General features: G+C 44.0%; 1 protein-coding gene across 1 annotated transcript in view; it reads left to right on the top strand.

The window, feature by feature from the left end:
- Window positions 1-15,994, top strand: part of SAXO1 (stabilizer of axonemal microtubules 1) — a 55,424-nt gene extending 39,430 nt beyond the window's left edge. Inside the window, exons 2-4 of the mRNA XM_048849505.2 lie at window positions 6,728-6,907; window positions 9,289-9,491; window positions 14,876-15,994. Coding sequence (XP_048705462.2) covers window positions 6,728-6,907; window positions 9,289-9,491; window positions 14,876-15,903 — 1,411 coding nt within the window. The 3' untranslated portion in view covers window positions 15,904-15,994. The remainder of the gene's footprint in view (window positions 1-6,727; window positions 6,908-9,288; window positions 9,492-14,875) is intronic.

Below are 15,994 nucleotides of genomic sequence, written 5' to 3'. Positions count from 1 at the left end.
CCAGTCGGTGTAAACTTTCATTGCTCCATTGATGTCTATGAAAGCTGAAGATCACCCCCACAGTATTTTAAGATGGCTTAGTGGTTCATCAGTATAAAACTTGTATTCTGTATCTTGTTTACCCACAAAGAAAACGCTGATATGTGCTAACCACTTTCATGTTGGCAACACATTTACTTGTTTTCCTAATAGTGTCCATATAATATTGACTATGGGACCTGCATTTTTGTTTTCTTCCTTCTAAAAATTACAGAACTCCTCTATTTGGCTCAGAGTTAAGTAGTTGTATGAGACGCCATTATTATGACTATCTTATATCTACTGCTCTTCAATATATGGCTTAGCTTTGATTGATGATCACAAAACAATACTGCACATCTACCTCTAGTAGTGAGGACTCTTTCTTTCTTTGGATTTACATTTGGTTTTTCATATATGTGCTCTAATTTCATGGCCGGAGGATATAAAATTTGCTTGCTCTGTGTCTAATGGCACTTGGAAAGTTGGCTGCCCTATCATAAGACTTGATCCTGCAATACAATGAGCATCTTCTAAAAGGAGCCAAGTGACCTCAGGAACAAGACTGGGCCCTTTTAGGAATGAGTAGTGATTGCCTTCACTATGCTATGGTCTAATGTATGTGTAGTGTGCATTAATGTAAAGATGCCCATGAAGTATGATTAAGATTAAAGCATTCTAGTCTTTTGGGGTAACTGATGAAATGAAAATGTTAGCTGTGGATGGATAGGGTAGTGTGTATTTCTTATTTTCTCAGAGCATGGCCCTGGAGGCATTTAAGGAATTTATGTGCATTGTCTGAGACTTGCAACCTTAATTCTGCATTTCTTGGGTTTCTGACACTGCTTTTTCATTTTTAGTTTTAATGTTCTTGAAAGGTAATGTGCTCAAATTTCTGATATGTGCCTGCAACCTTAACCACACCACGGTTTTGTGTGGAAATATAATTATTTTGTTTACTCCCGCCCCATTCCGTAGCCTCATGACACTGTCCATAGAAAAATTGTTTTTTTGTTTTTTACATGACAAATCTCCTCAGCAATTGGGATGCACTTTGAGGTCTACCACTGCAAGGAAACGTGCGAGTGATTTACATTTTCTTAAATGAAAGCTTAGGTCTCTAGCACTCTCTGATGTCCTGACCTAAGCTTGCCCACACATGTACCCCATAGCTACATTATCACTCTTCTTACGGAAAAAAAATTATGAAAAGCCTTTTTGAACACTACTGAATATCGCTCTGTCTAGAGTTCCACCCTTCAGGAGCCAAGGCCCCACATCCTCATAGGTATTTAGGTGCCTAACTCCCATTGATAACCATGGGAGTAAGGCACAAAAATACCTTGGAGGAGCTAGGCCCAAGTGTCCAATCCACTCCATATTTTGTAGAAAAATTCTATGTTCTAGGCCCAGACCTAAACTACTAAATTTTGGAGTCAATATTACTTGAAGGATTTTGGGCTGCAAAGTCAGATTTACACTGGAAGCTCTCTGGTGGTACTACTATTGTTTCCTAATTATTAATAGAAATTAAAAACACAGGGACTGATTCTCCTATTACTTATACCAGTGTAACTCAATTGACTCCAGTGGAGTCATGTATAATTTGTGCTGGTGTACGTCAGAGGAGAATCAAGACTATGAAGCACCCCTGGGAGCATAACAAATGTCACAGGTTAGGGATAATCATGGGGTTAGAAATTAGGGTGCCATTGGACATATGTCGTACCAAAGCCAACAGAATCCATGAGGTAATCTCCTATCATCTGCCCAGCTGTATTAACTATTAAACTCTGACTGACATACCGACTTACCGTGTTCAGATAACAGTGTCTTCAGTGCCTAATGACCGTGTAATTGTTTTATAAATATTTATAGGGCCAGAAGGAACAGTAAAGTAGAGCTCAAGGTTTGCTTCAGTATTGGTCTACGCCTTGTTTTTAAGTATCTTGCTCTGTGATTTACATTAGTGTCCATTTAAAACATTTTTTTAAGAAAGGCTCTCTCGATGCAAAAGTGGCTTATTTTATCAGATGTCAGTTGTGCATTAACACCAGTTTATCCTTTCCCCTGCTCGTTCTGTGTACGGGATACTGTAAGTGTAAGTGTGTGCATACATCACAATTTTGGGCAAAGAAATAGAAGGCAAAACACTTAGAGATTTTTTTTTCTCTACCCTGCCACGGATGATTTATTTTGGGTAAGCACTTGCCTCAACAGCTAACTTTCAGACACCTCCAAGTGTTGTTTTCATAATCTGATAATAAATATAAAACATACACTTGTATAGCTTGGGGAATGAAAAAATAATTGAAAGAGGCTGAGTGTATATACTGAGGCAGGCAAAGAGTTTGGGTTTAAACCCAGGCCCATCTCCAGACCAAGATGGGCTCTGCTCAACACAATGAATGTCTGCCCCGGTCTGCCACAGTTCCATGGGCATGGGATGAGGCTGTTTGCAGGAGATTGAGGTTATTTCCAGGCCCTTTCCCATTACAAGGATCTTCTCCCTCCTGAGGTCCCCCATCACTCAAGCAATACCTTACCACTGTCTTCAGGGGAGCTGATTCCTGTGACCCCTCTGTTCAGCAAATGAATGAAGGAGAGAACCAATGATAGAACAGCTAGTGAGCAAGGTATGAGGTCAGGGTAGAGGAAGGAGTCTAGAAGTCACATGGTACAATTTCAGCTCTATCTGGTCAGGGATTCTGGGGCCGGAGCTCTGAGCAGCATTAATCATTGCAGATTTTTGCTGTGAATTTTAGGTCTCCTGTAATCTTGCCAGGAGAACCTGCAGCTTCACGGCTCTGCACTTCGTTGGCATGGCAAACTCATCTATATGCAATTTGTAGCAGAGCCCTCAAATGACCGATGTTCACATGGAGGGGCTGCTCCCATCTCCAGGCAGAGTGAGGGCCGTGCACACATAATTGCTGCCCCCTTCCAGGCTGTGCAGAGGACAGGAGTATCTGGTACCTATTAGGTGAAATTAAAAAGCATAATGCAGAGCACAGCTTTGTTGGAGGGCAACCAGAGAGGCACGACTGTTGGGGGCAATGTTTAGGAAAAGTGGGGAGTGCGGCTTACTTCTGCTTGGTTACTTCGCATTATTGTATGTTCTGTGTCTCTGTTTATCCTTAGATTTATAAATATCCGAGGAGCTGAGACGGATCAGAAAGGTGTTTCCTGTGTTTTTACAAATCCAAATAAGTAAATGAATGAAATCACTCCTTGAATTAAGGTTGTCAGCCTTTTAGGACCTTTGATTAAGATTGTTATATAGAAGAACAGAGGGGACCTATCTTTCGTATCTACTATCAACAGTATACCCAGGGCAAGTGGATTTTTAGCTAGTGCCGGTAAAGCTCTGTGTTAAGTATCCATGCTCCTTGTAAAGCACCTATTAGCTTGGCACTACCCCTGCTTGGTGGCATACCCCATACTTTAGGACCCAGTTCGGACCCAGTTCATTGTTGCCCTGCATTGCGTGCAGCCACCTACTCCAGTGTAAAGTGAACTCTTTGCACTTTCTTTGCTCTGGTGTAAAAGACTGCCCATGATGCAGGGCAATGACAAACTGGGCATGAGGTGTCCATCCTGCTCCGAATGCCTCCCATTTTTTGCAGCATAGATGTTTTCTCCATAGTCTGAGTAGTAAATAACAGTTGCTGCAGTGGATTCAGTGTGGTTCTGCTGTAACTGGCTGGGTATCGGGGCCTCGTGCACTCCTTGGTCACTGCAAAGCTGAACTCAGCATGTCCAATCCACAGAGGAAGGAAAGGAGCTTAGGGTCAGGCAGGAGGCCAGCACATTTGAGGCTGGAAGGATCCAGGGGCCATTTACTCCCCTGGAGGGCTAAGGAGGAATTGCTGGGGATGCTATGAGACTGCATTAGAGGTCAATGTGTGTCTGGTGCTTCTGAGTGGCCTCTTGTTTGGGAGGACTAAGTGTTTTTTCCATCCCCTCAAAACCCTCTGCACCAAGGCCAAGTTGGGTTAGGAGTGGGGGAAGATTTGCCCCTTATTCGGTTTCCTTTTTGTTCTCTTTCCATCTGTATAAAATCTGGGATTTTTCAAAGACACCTAAGAGTTGACCTTGAATGGGGATTGGTGCCATTTTCACAAGCCTTTCATTAGGAAATGGGTTCCTACCTCTCTTAGGCTTTTTTGAAATTGCCAGTTTAAACTTAATTCCTCAAACATGGTAACAAACTGGGATGATCTCCTTCATTCCACCATTCATCCAAGCCTTAAAGCCTCTCCAAGGCAAAGATGAATCTACCGGGGCTCTTTCTGATTTACGGTTTCATGGAAAGATTCATAGCCAGAGTAGAAAATTGGCTTGTCAAGCAAAGGCTGAATTTTATCTGAGCGCAGTCTGTCCTTCCCTTGTGACCTGCAGTTTGGAAAATAATTCAGAATCTATGTGACCCCATACATAGCTCAGCGGCTACCACTGTAACTTTGGGTAATCAGACATTTACTGACGCTAGATGGACAAACATTTGATTTAACAGCTACTTTATTAAGTATTGAAGCCCCATTACTTGAATAACTTGAAAGGAGCCTGGATAGAGCATTGGAGAACACACAGAAGGGAATAATCACACACTGGCAGGAATGATGCACTAGACATAAAAACCATAGGTCTTTTCTAGCTGTAATCCCTGTCGGCCCATTCCTGAAGTCTTTACTCAGCAAAACGCACATTGACATCAACAGGAGGTTGAGTTTAAAAAAGAAAAGAAAAAAAAGAGGACTATAAAGCCCCAAGTGTCAGGGCATGAACTGGTCACTGAGAACCTGGTCAGGAGCCTCTCTGAGACAATACGAGTCTTTCCCATACTGGCTTGTGAACACTGATACTTGGAACAAGGTGTAGCAATAGCTAGTCCCTTCATGCACTTTCCAGCACTCCCAGAGAGATATGTGTCTGCCTCAAGCCCTGGCTTAAAGCCACAAATGAGCCATTAAACTTAATTGTTGTACTCAACACCATTTCATTACTTCTACCATTGTCTAGAGCAATATTATTACAATTTACCAATTAAGTCTTTCATAACACTATTCTGAATCTGGTTTTAGATCCCATGATTTGGATGAATCCAGTTTTCTTTAAAGGGTCACTGCCACCTAGATTTGTAACCCTCTCTTTGGGGCCGTGCCTGTCGTCTTTGTGTCTTGTTTGTACAGCACCTGGCACAAAGGGGCTCCTTGACTGGGATTCCTGGATGCTCCTGTAACAGCAAAGATAATTACTACAAATAACTTGAAATCTTGTCAATTTCAAAATACAATTTAAAAGGAGCTCCTTTCTACACCTACCTCCAAGTCCCTTTGGGCCTTGGAGTGGGGGAGGGGGGTACCGTTACATTTTCTATGGGGCAGTCTCTCCTTTGTTGCAATGTGAAAGAGCCATATAAGCAAGAGGTGAAACTGAGTAACTAACCATACAGTGAAACTGACTATACGTAAAGTGCTGTCAATGCACAAAGAAAATATCAACCCTCCCCACCAGTTTCTTTTCAAGTGATTTCAGGGGCTACTTGGAACCATAGTATGTAAATACTTTCCAGACATAAGAGTGGTTTTTAAGTAGAGGGAGCCTCTTTAAAATTACAGATAGCATCAATCAAGCTTTGGCTAATGGTTTTGAAATGAGTATATTATTTGATGATTTCCATAAAGCCCCTGACTTACTATCACTGACAAATGGAGTGACTTTGACTTTGGTTTTGATTTGCTTAATCTGAAAGAGAATGTTTGTTTAGCTCAGCACTAGATGTAAGAATTTTTTTAAGCTTGTGCAGAGCATACCTCAGGGATCCATCCTGAAAGGTTTATTGTTTACAATGCTGGCTTATGACCTGCATCAACTTGAAAATCCAGAGGTATGCAGATGTTGCCATGCATTATGCTGCTTTGACAATGCAAGATGTGGCGAGAGCCAAAGAGATGGTTTTAAGTGTGCTGAATGCGAGTGTGGTTTGTAAATATGTTTAAAAGGAAGTAAAGCACTGTAAATTTGCCATTTGGCAGTAGATTGTAATAGAGTGTTTCACAACCTGATGGGCTTTCAGGGTTTCAGAAGACATAGCCACCACGTCTCAATGGGAATTGCGAGCACTCAGTGCCTTGAGTCCCTTTGCGTCTGCTCCTATTGATGGAAATGTTGTCACTGTGTCAATGGGAGCAGGCGTATGCTGTTAAGGCTGGATTCGCCCTTGTCTTGCACTTGCATAGCCCTTTAACGCTGCTGTGATGTGAGTGTGAAATGCCCCACAGCGGTGAGTGCTGACCTGGTAGTACTTCACACACACTTTGCATAGCTTTGGATAACTGCACAAGGTTCTGGCTGTGGAGAATCTAATCCTTAATCAGAACAATTGAGCAAAAGGGTTTAAATGGAGTGCCCAGCCTGGCACAGTAGGGTGTGTTTAGCTAGAATCAGTGAACCTTTTCTAGCTTGAGTTAACGCACTGTTCTCACTTATGGTTGGTGGTGTTGTTTTTTATAGGTTGTCATTATTGTACCCAAGGGAAGCGTCTCACTAGTTTCATAGGCCAGGACTTTGCCTGATGATTCGTAATGCCCTATAGTTAGTTGTAATTGGTGGGTGATTTGTAACCAGTGCTGCTGAAGCCCTGCACCAACATCTCTGCTCCGCCCTGGGGCTCAGTCGATAACATCCATGCTACTCTCTTGCACAGACGCCACCATTGCCCACATCTTCCCACCAGGATCTATGAGAAGAGCGAGAAGCCATGCTTCCTGTCGGAGTACGTGGATCAATACCCCCTGTATCCCTACGCCCATCCCAGAGACTCGTTCAAGCCCAAGGCAGAGTACCAGAAGCAGTCAGTGGCTGTGGAGGGAATGACAACTTTCAAGTAAGAAACAGTGAAAGGGCGGGAGGGTGAGAGAATGAATGTGGGGGTGGGGAATAAGCATTGCTTCCCTCAAGGAGAGCATGAGGAGAACAGTTAGTTAAATGCTCCATACTGGGGCTGTGATAACTTTGCTGGGGGTTAGGGAATAATGTAGGGAGCCAGAGTTTGGGGTGAGCTGCTGCTGGTGATCTGCTGAGAGAGCATGTGTGCACCACAGGGGCATGGTTGGGCTCTTGGCTTTCTCCCTAGTTTTTACTCACTTGCAGCATTGGGCAGATTCCCTGGGAAGTCAACAGGAATTCTGCACGAAAAAGAACTGAGTAAGGCTGGCAGGCCGAAGCTCATTGGATCAGGGATTGTCTTTTTATACAGGGCCCTGGTCCGAGAGTGGAGCTTCTAGGCGCTAAGCCGTACGTACAGTAAGTGGCCATGTGTTTTTAATGATGATGGGGGAAATGAGATACACACAGAGTACCATGCCGTGCAAAGCTCAACCATTTTTGAATCCCCGCTGTGCTGCTGTTCAGATTGTGAAATTTAAACACAAGACCTCGGGTTTAACTGTGCCCCTTCCTGACTTCCCCCTAAATTAATCAGCAAGCCTGCTCCCTGCTAGTGGAGCATGTGGTGTGTTATGCTACTGAAATGCAAGACTCTGAGTCTTCGATACATAGCCAGCAATTTGATTTCTCTTTCCTCAGCTGAAGGCCTCTGGCTGATGTTTGAATATATTGCTGTTTACTTTCTCTGTGACCTCAGGCTCTGTCATCAATAATCCCTTCGTCATCTGTGCTCCATTTAATGTGAGACCCAAAGAGCTGCCGGGGAGGGTACTTTTCAAGCCCACCTTCTCTCTTTGAGGGGGATGCACTGTTGTGTGATGGGTCAGGTGATCCCCATAGCAATTTGTGCAGCCATGGTTACATTCATTGCTGAAGCAGGAGCAGCTGGACGTGGAAAACTTGTCCAGAGCTCATACAAATGCCGGACTCAAGTTCCATGTGCAGGAGCCACTCAAGGCTTTCAATCATGGCATCTCTTTGTTAGTCTAGTGGAAGTGTAAATTTCCATCTGAAATTCAATTTCCCTATTTCCAAATTCTCACTCCTCTGGTTAGATTTGGTGACTTTTGTATAACCCGCAAAAGCCAAAGGCCGAGATCCTTGCTACACACAGCACCACTCAGGGTGGGGTGTGCTGTCTCACTACTGGGACAGCTGTTGTGCTGGTTTGGTCCTCTGGCCAGTGACCCCAGGGGCAGATGGAGCAGCAGGGTACAGAGAAGCCCCCGCTGTGTTCCCTCCATCAGCAACAAGGTGTAGTGGCACAATTGTTGCTATATTGTCTGATGTTGGAAAGATCCTTCAGGGGATGGTTACTGTAGCTTTGGGCTGGTGCTCTGGTGCAAAGTGGCTATGGTGCCCCAGAGGAGCTAAGCCATGACATAAGACCATGCTAACGAAAAGACCGGTCATCCAGCATTGGTCTCTGGCTGTTTATATACAAAGTTTCGCTGGAGGAAGGTAACTCTTTAAAGACATTGCATCCATTTTTTTTTATAATGCTACACACAGTAGAAGCAGATCCACACAACCACACTGAGAACAGAAAAACACCAGCTGAGGAAATGGTTAACATCTTTTTCATTAATAGTGCCCCATCCAGAAATGCAGGAGCCCCTTCATTGGCTGGGCTGCTGTGGAAGGCACCATCAGAGGCTATCTGCCATGCCCCCTGCACAGAGGGGGGTCTTGCACGTGTCCTCCGCAAAGTAGTCATGGGGCTGAAATACTTTGATTGGGCTTTTAAACGGCACCTAAGGGAGATAGGTGCCCAACTCACATTGAATGTCAATGGTATTTGGGTGCCTCATTTATTTAGGCACCTTTGAAAAATTCCAGCCTTAAAGAAATTATGGCTTGATGGTGTTGTCTCAGGCCATGCACATTACAAGCCCTGGCCCAGCTCAGTCCTTAAGAGAAACATGCCCCCCTGCTCCACCAATGTGGACCTTACCTATAACGTGGGCCTCCAAATAGAGTGATGGGCTTTGTGATGTGCACAGATTAGAATGAGTCCACGAAACTCATTGGCTAGATTCTTTCCTGGTCTAACTTCATTGAAGTCCATAATTAACTCTGTGTAAACCCACCGCGTTCGGACAAGGAGGAATTTGGCCCACCTGAAGGAGTCGATGGTCCTGTTTCACACATACTGTAATTACAGGAGTATTGCCAGCTTTCTACAAGTGAAAGTCTTGTGTATTGCACTAGCTACCCTTATTGCATTATCCAAACTTTCTTTGGGTGCCCAGCAAAAGGAACATACACTTAGTCCTCAAGGCAGACACAAATAAGATGTAGTGCCTTTATTATTCACAGGAGAGATTACGTACCTCATGAAGTGTTGCCAGTGAAATTCAAACCACCTGAAAAGTATGTCAAGAGTGATGAGAATATGGATTTGATCTCAACATATAAACAAGACTACAACCCCTATCCTATCTGTCGAGTTCCTCCATGCTTACCTCGCGAGACTAACTATACCTCCAATGTCAAGATGGACACAATACCTACGTACAAAGGTATGTACCCTTGCAGCTGTTTTGAAGGAGGGCTTCGCTTGTAACATCTTGCTTCAAGAGAACAGAATGAGGCTACACAGACTTCTGCATTTGCTATTTCTTATATTGGTTCTGTAGGAGCCTTAAGAGAGTGACTGAAAAGTTAACTAACCTGGGCACTTTGGGCTGGACTGAGGCTAAGGAGAGAATTTTAATCTAATTTAACGTTTTTCTAGGTGTCAAGTTTGTCAGGCCCTTATTTCAGGGTGGGAGTGGGCTGGCTGTTGGGTCTTTGAGGAGCCTTTCCCTTCTCTTGCCCCTTTCCTAGGGCAGTGCTGAAGGTCTCAGTGATGCTCTAACATCAGCCATGAGGGGAGTGGGGGGTGCTGAAAACCAATGCTGAATGCTTGCCTGTGTGGTCCAGGGTAGCCCAGGATCCTAACTCATTCCTGATTAGCTGAGCAACTCAGTCATTGGGGCCAGCCCAGTTCAGAATGCCGTCTAACACAAGGCCAGATTCTGCTCCCAGTGATTGTGAAAGTGACTTGGGAGCTGCTCCAGTGCTTGTGAATTAATTATATATATTTTAAAGAATGAATAATTGCTGCTGTTTCCTGTCCTGAGGTGTGTGTGTGTGGGGGGAGAGGGGCTCGAATGGCAATGGCATTCTCCTTGTCCCTCCAAGGTGAAGGAGTCCTTTAAATTCTGACAACTGCGCCAACAAATAACGCTCACAACTTCTATAGCACTTCAGTCATAGCCCACAAAACACTTCAAATAAGTGTGCAAGTATTCCTATCCCCATGTGACAGATGGGGAACTAAGGCATAGAGGGAGAGATTAAGTAACTCACCCAAGGCCACACACCCAGTCAGTGGCAGAGCCTGGTCTCCCAGTCTTGTTCCCTCTCTACTGGACCATTACACCCTATTTAATTTTTACTGCCCTCACCAGAAGGTATCATCTTTCTTGGGTCAATGAGTGCTAAATGCTACTTCCTCCCAAACCTGTAAACGCTACTCATGAAACAGCCATAGAATGGCTAAAAAGCCACCTGCACTGCTTCCTTCTTTCCCTAGGGGTTGAGTACACTGGATGAATACTGCACTCAGTTATACTAGCATGAATCCAGAGCAACTCTGCTGGCTTCAGAGTTGTTTGTCATATGACACTAGGGCATTTTGCCTCTGCTGGATCAGGGACTTGGTCTTAAATAGCGATCTGCTAGCAGCAGCCTGTTATGCTACCACTAGAGGGCTGGGCTAGCACTTTGTGTATTACTTTAAATAAGCGTGGAATATTATTGTTTTTCTGCTGTAAAACAAATAGCCTACTTACTCAGGCTGATTGCTAGTATGAGGGTTTGGCCCTATTCAGCATAAGTAATTCTCTGTTTAAAATAAAAATCAAGCAAGAAAATAAAATGCAAGCAAACCTATGTGAATGCAATGTTAAGGTCACACAATTAAAATGACAAAAAGCCAGAAAATCGGTGTCCATGTAAAAGTAGTTAAAGCACTCGAAGCCTCAATGCTTTATACCAGCGGAGAGTCTGTCCCTATGTGTTTAGATATGCTTACATTCGAACTAAGAACCATATGTAAATCTTTTTGTTTTAGCTGTGTTTAGGTCAGGACCTTTACTAGTGCGCTCAAGAGCTCCAATAAAATGCAGCACAGCCACATTTGGTTGTAATTTGCAGTATTTTTCAAAACACTGTGCAAATGGAAATCTCCATCTAACAACCCCACAAAGATTTGGTTCCATATTGAGTTAATTCATTTTAAAAGGCCACAGGCCACAAATGCGAAGGTTTTCAATGTGCTTTTACCTATTGAGCCTTATGGCACAAAATGGTTTTATTAATCACCTTTCAAGGTGCAATTTATTTGTAATGTGCTGCTCTATGAGGTTTCAAATAATGCCACTTTGGCAATAAATGCCTTTCATATGAAGTCGTGAGTCCACACAACCCAGTGGTATCACAATTAATGTCTGACAGCTTTGCAACTTGATTTCTTAACACTGCATGAAGCATGGTTTCAAAGTTCTCATCTCTTCTTAGTCGTGTGTGTCTATCTACAGGTATATAATCGAATTAAAACGTTGTCTAGCTTGGTTATATGGAGAGCTGCCTGAGCTTAGGAACATGTGGTTTGTATCCTAGGCTCCTTCCCATACCCCCTAAAGTTTTCAGGACGGTGATACATGGTAAACCATTAATATCTACTGGAAAAGAATTAGTTTCAATAAAACTGTAACATATTTTGAAGGGATAGTAGCATTGTTGGCTTAAACTAAAGTAAATTCATAATGCCTAGGAGGACTCCAAATGTGTGGCACTTACAGAAGTTTAAAATTGAAGACACATGGAAACTATTTTTAATATTTTGCAAAACTATAGTCTCAGTGAACTGCCTGGACTAGATTATTACCACTGACGCTGGGAAGCCCTGAACGGTTTTGGGGTGCAGTTCGGTTTTGATTAGCTACATGTGAAATGTCAAGCCTTTTCAACTGGATCTACACTTGCTTGAAGACTGCATGTCATAAGCAGTGGAGACTCAGAAGTCACCCACTTCTTAATAAGCCCCTACAGCCTCTCTTCTATGATTCATCTTAACATGTGCCCCTTGTTTCCCCTTCTGGACCACCTACCTTGGTAAAGTGATGTGGGCCACCAACCTTTCAGTTGGGTCTGGGAGGGTGCTCACGTCAAACTTCTCAGCACATGCCTCAGAGATCATGATGCATGTGTGTGAGGCTGGAGTTAGCCAGAGGTCCGGCCCCGCTGTGCTGGGAAGTGTGACGCGAGTGCCAGGGCAGCTTTCGCATTAGGCAGGACAGGTTGCCGTCGCCAGGATGCTACCACATGGCAGGGGCGGGGGTGATGGGATGACTTTATTTTAACTCCCTAAGTCCTTCTCTGAGAACCAAGCAAGGCTGATTAGGGGGCTAGTCTGAGCAGCCCCAAAGGAACGATACGGTCAAGTATCTGCATTGGCTTGAGCCAGCTGGAAACCGTGATGAGTGACTCAGCAGTCCCAGGGGTCTAATATTGGGGCTGGTGGCTGGGGGTGGTACCTTATACAGTTCATCTCATCAGAGCCACCAGTGGTGTTTGACAGTTTAGGAACACCAACCACACTAGGGACTTGGGCCTAGCTCTGCCTTGTCTTTGTGCAGTTCGACTGGCTGGCAGCCCCCTTGGCGGGGAGGACAAATGACTCCAATGTCTTCCCTCCCTCCATACCTGCATTGCAAGGCTTTAAAGGTAGATGGAAAGGGATCAGCAGAGGGGCTGGAGTAGCTTGGGGATCAGTGGGAGGCTGCAATGGGCAGATGAACTAACTTAGAAAGGACAGGTGGGATAATAGCGAAGGGCATTGATCAGAACGAACATGAGCCTATTTGGATCAGTCCTTATAGTTTCCAGGACTAGTCCACCCATCCATGATCATCACAATTTTACCTTTAGCTCATGACTCTCATCCAGGTGTGTACCGCATCGCTTTATATACTTAACTGATTGTGCAAGCTGCACAGAGTGGGCATGGCCATGCAAATAGTAAATTTCTTGAACATCATCAATGCCACTGCTATTTAGGTTCCTATCAGCAATCTGAGCATTGCTGATATCTTTGAGTGCCTGGAAAATTTAGGTGTGCTGTGGGTGGCAAAACATCCTTCCAGATCGCACTATGGCTAGACACCCCCACATATCTAGTAGTGGAGCCTGATCCAAAGCCCCCTGAAGTCAATGGGTGGCTTTCCATTGACTTGAGCAACATTAGGCCAGGATTTTAAGGCCATATTTTTAAAGGTATTTGGGCACCTAACGATGAAGATAAATGCTTAGTTTGGGAGCTTTTGAAAATCCCGCTATCTGACTCCCATTGATTTCAGTAGTAGCTAAACTTCTAGGCACTTTTGAAAATCCCATTAGGCGCTTATCTACATCTTTAGGTGCCCAAATACCTCTAAAAATCTGGTCTTTAGTACCTAAATACGAGGAACGCTGGTGCTATGTAAACACTTAAAATAAATTAGGCCAGATTAGATTAGACAGATCTTCAAACTGCGGAAGAAAATAAAATCCTGGCCCCACCGAAGTCACTAGGAGTTTTGCCATTGACTTCAATGGGGTCAGGATTACTACTGCCACTTCATGCTGGGCATCGGCGCAGAGGGACTGGAGAACAAATGCTTAATTTAAAAATAACCTTTAATTTTTCAACTTCTCATTGTAATAAGCACAGCTCTAATATAATTGTAATTGTGCTGTATTATAGCACAGTCAATACTGTTTGGACTGGAAAATTCCAGTTGCATCATTTACTTTCTGGTACTTTGAAACCCAGACTTCCTTCCTATAAAGAATCAGCTGGAACGTTGTTTGTCTCATGCCTCTCAATGTGGTTTGAAAGCAAAAAAATAAGACTTGGGTTACTGCCAAGGCTATTTCATTTCAACTTCCTACCAGTAACCATATTGCTCTCTAGGGGCAATTGCACAAGATTAGTAAGAGGGAAGAAAGATGGGTTTGTGGCTACAACACTGGTCTGAGAGCCAGGAGTTTTTGCCAGAGTTTTCCAGTGTGCTCTGGAAGTCACTTTAACTCCCTGTGCCTTGGTTTCCCCATCTGTGAAATAGGATATAATATGCACCCATCACACAGGAGTCTACAGAGAGTGTACTAATGTTGGCAAAGAGGTAGATTATACTTAGTCTTATACTTAAGATTGTAAGCCGTTTGGGGCAGGAACCAACTCTGTTATATGTTTGCACAGTGCCCAGCACAATACTACTAATTAATAATAATAATTGAGGTCAGGGTTCTGCACATGTTGATAGCACTGCTAACATATAGCACAGTGCAAAGAAAGCAGGAAATACTTCTCTCTGCACTGCTCTAGATGTCAGCAAGAAGAAACCCTGAACTCAGTTCTGGGCAGGGAACAACTGTCTAGCCCATTGAAAAAATCAGTTGTTATCGAAGAGGAAGACACAGCGAGGAAGGACTGCCTTGTAGCCGAGGCTCTAGATTGGGACTTAGGAGATCTGGGTTCAATTCCCAGATTTCTCCCAGACTCGGTGTGTGACTCTGAGCAAGTCACTTGACTCCCAGTGTCTTAGTTCATCATTTTAGTAAGATGGGGATGATGATAATACTCCCTTCTTCCCACCATTCTCTGTGTGGTATATTTAGATTGTAAACTCCTCAGGGGCAGGGATGGTCTCTCAGAATGTGTTTGTACGGTGCCTACCTGATTGACACGACTAACACAAACAACAAATACTAAGGATAATTAAAACTAATAACCAAAGCATAGGCTATTATATTTTTAAACTAACTACAGAACTTGTGCATTGATGGACACTTAAATTAGATTCTTACATTTCAGGTGACTATGTGCCATGGAATGAATCAAAACGAGAGATGATTAAACCAGACAATAAATTCCATCCATCAGAAGCAAAATTTGACTACAGAACCACTGTCCAGGATGATTATATATATAAAGGACCAGTCGCCACTCACAGCTGCAAACCTCTGAATCCAGCCCACATGACCAAAGCACCTTTGGAGGACCTGACAAATTATAAGTTGAATTATGTGCCACATCCCTTGGAGAAACGCTTTGTCCATGAGTATGAGAAGTATAAACCCAGTGAAACCTCATTTGATGGCCTCACCACACACAAACAGTCATACAAGGGGCTGGCTGGCCCGCCTGCCAAGATGGTGAAACCGTACCAGTCAATGCCGACCCACGATCTCCCATTTTCATCTTCCACAGAGTTTCGGGAAAAATACCAAGCTTGGCCACAGCACCCCATGGTCACCAGAAAACCTGATGTGTACGTGCCCCCCGTAGAGAAAATGGACCTTCAGACAACTACTCAGGTTCATTACACATACCCTAAGGGACAGCCAGCCAAGACATGTCGGCCCTTGGGCCATGTTCAGAAAAACACTGCACCCTTTGACAGCTGCTCCACCATGAAGGATGATTACAAGCCATGGCATGGTAAGAAAGCAAAACCCATCATACATGCCCCAGAACTTACTTTGCCAGCAGAACCAATGGAGAACCTGACCACCTTTCGGGCCCATTACGTCCCTCACCCCCCCACTTTCACGAAGAGCTTTAAGCCAGGTTGGTCAGTTGGGAGGCCTAACATACCACTCGATGGAGAAACCACCTACGCCACCAGCTACACGCCAAAGGAAATTGTCAAGTGCCTTGCCTCCTACAAAGAGCCCCCAGGCTATGTGTTTCAAGAAATCGATGCTGTTGGTCACAAGTTCTACTGCCCCGTATCGGAGGCTGAACGCCCACTGAGTTCAAAGACTAAAGAGCGAAGAAGCAGCATTTCTGGGAATGGACTATACCTACCTGGCCCAAAGGAACTACCCATGACAGCCTGATTTTGTTTTTTGTAACCCTCTTTTAAACTGATCATTGATTTTATTCCTTTAAAGAGCTTAAAATAGCTCCCAGGGCCTCGCTCCTGGTGGA

Source organism: Caretta caretta, chromosome 5 (assembly GCF_965140235.1).
Source record: "Caretta caretta isolate rCarCar2 chromosome 5, rCarCar1.hap1, whole genome shotgun sequence".
Lineage (NCBI taxonomy): Eukaryota > Metazoa > Chordata > Testudines > Cheloniidae > Caretta > Caretta caretta.
Note: the sequence above shows the minus strand (reverse complement) of the source record. Positions and strands in the feature narration are given on the sequence as shown.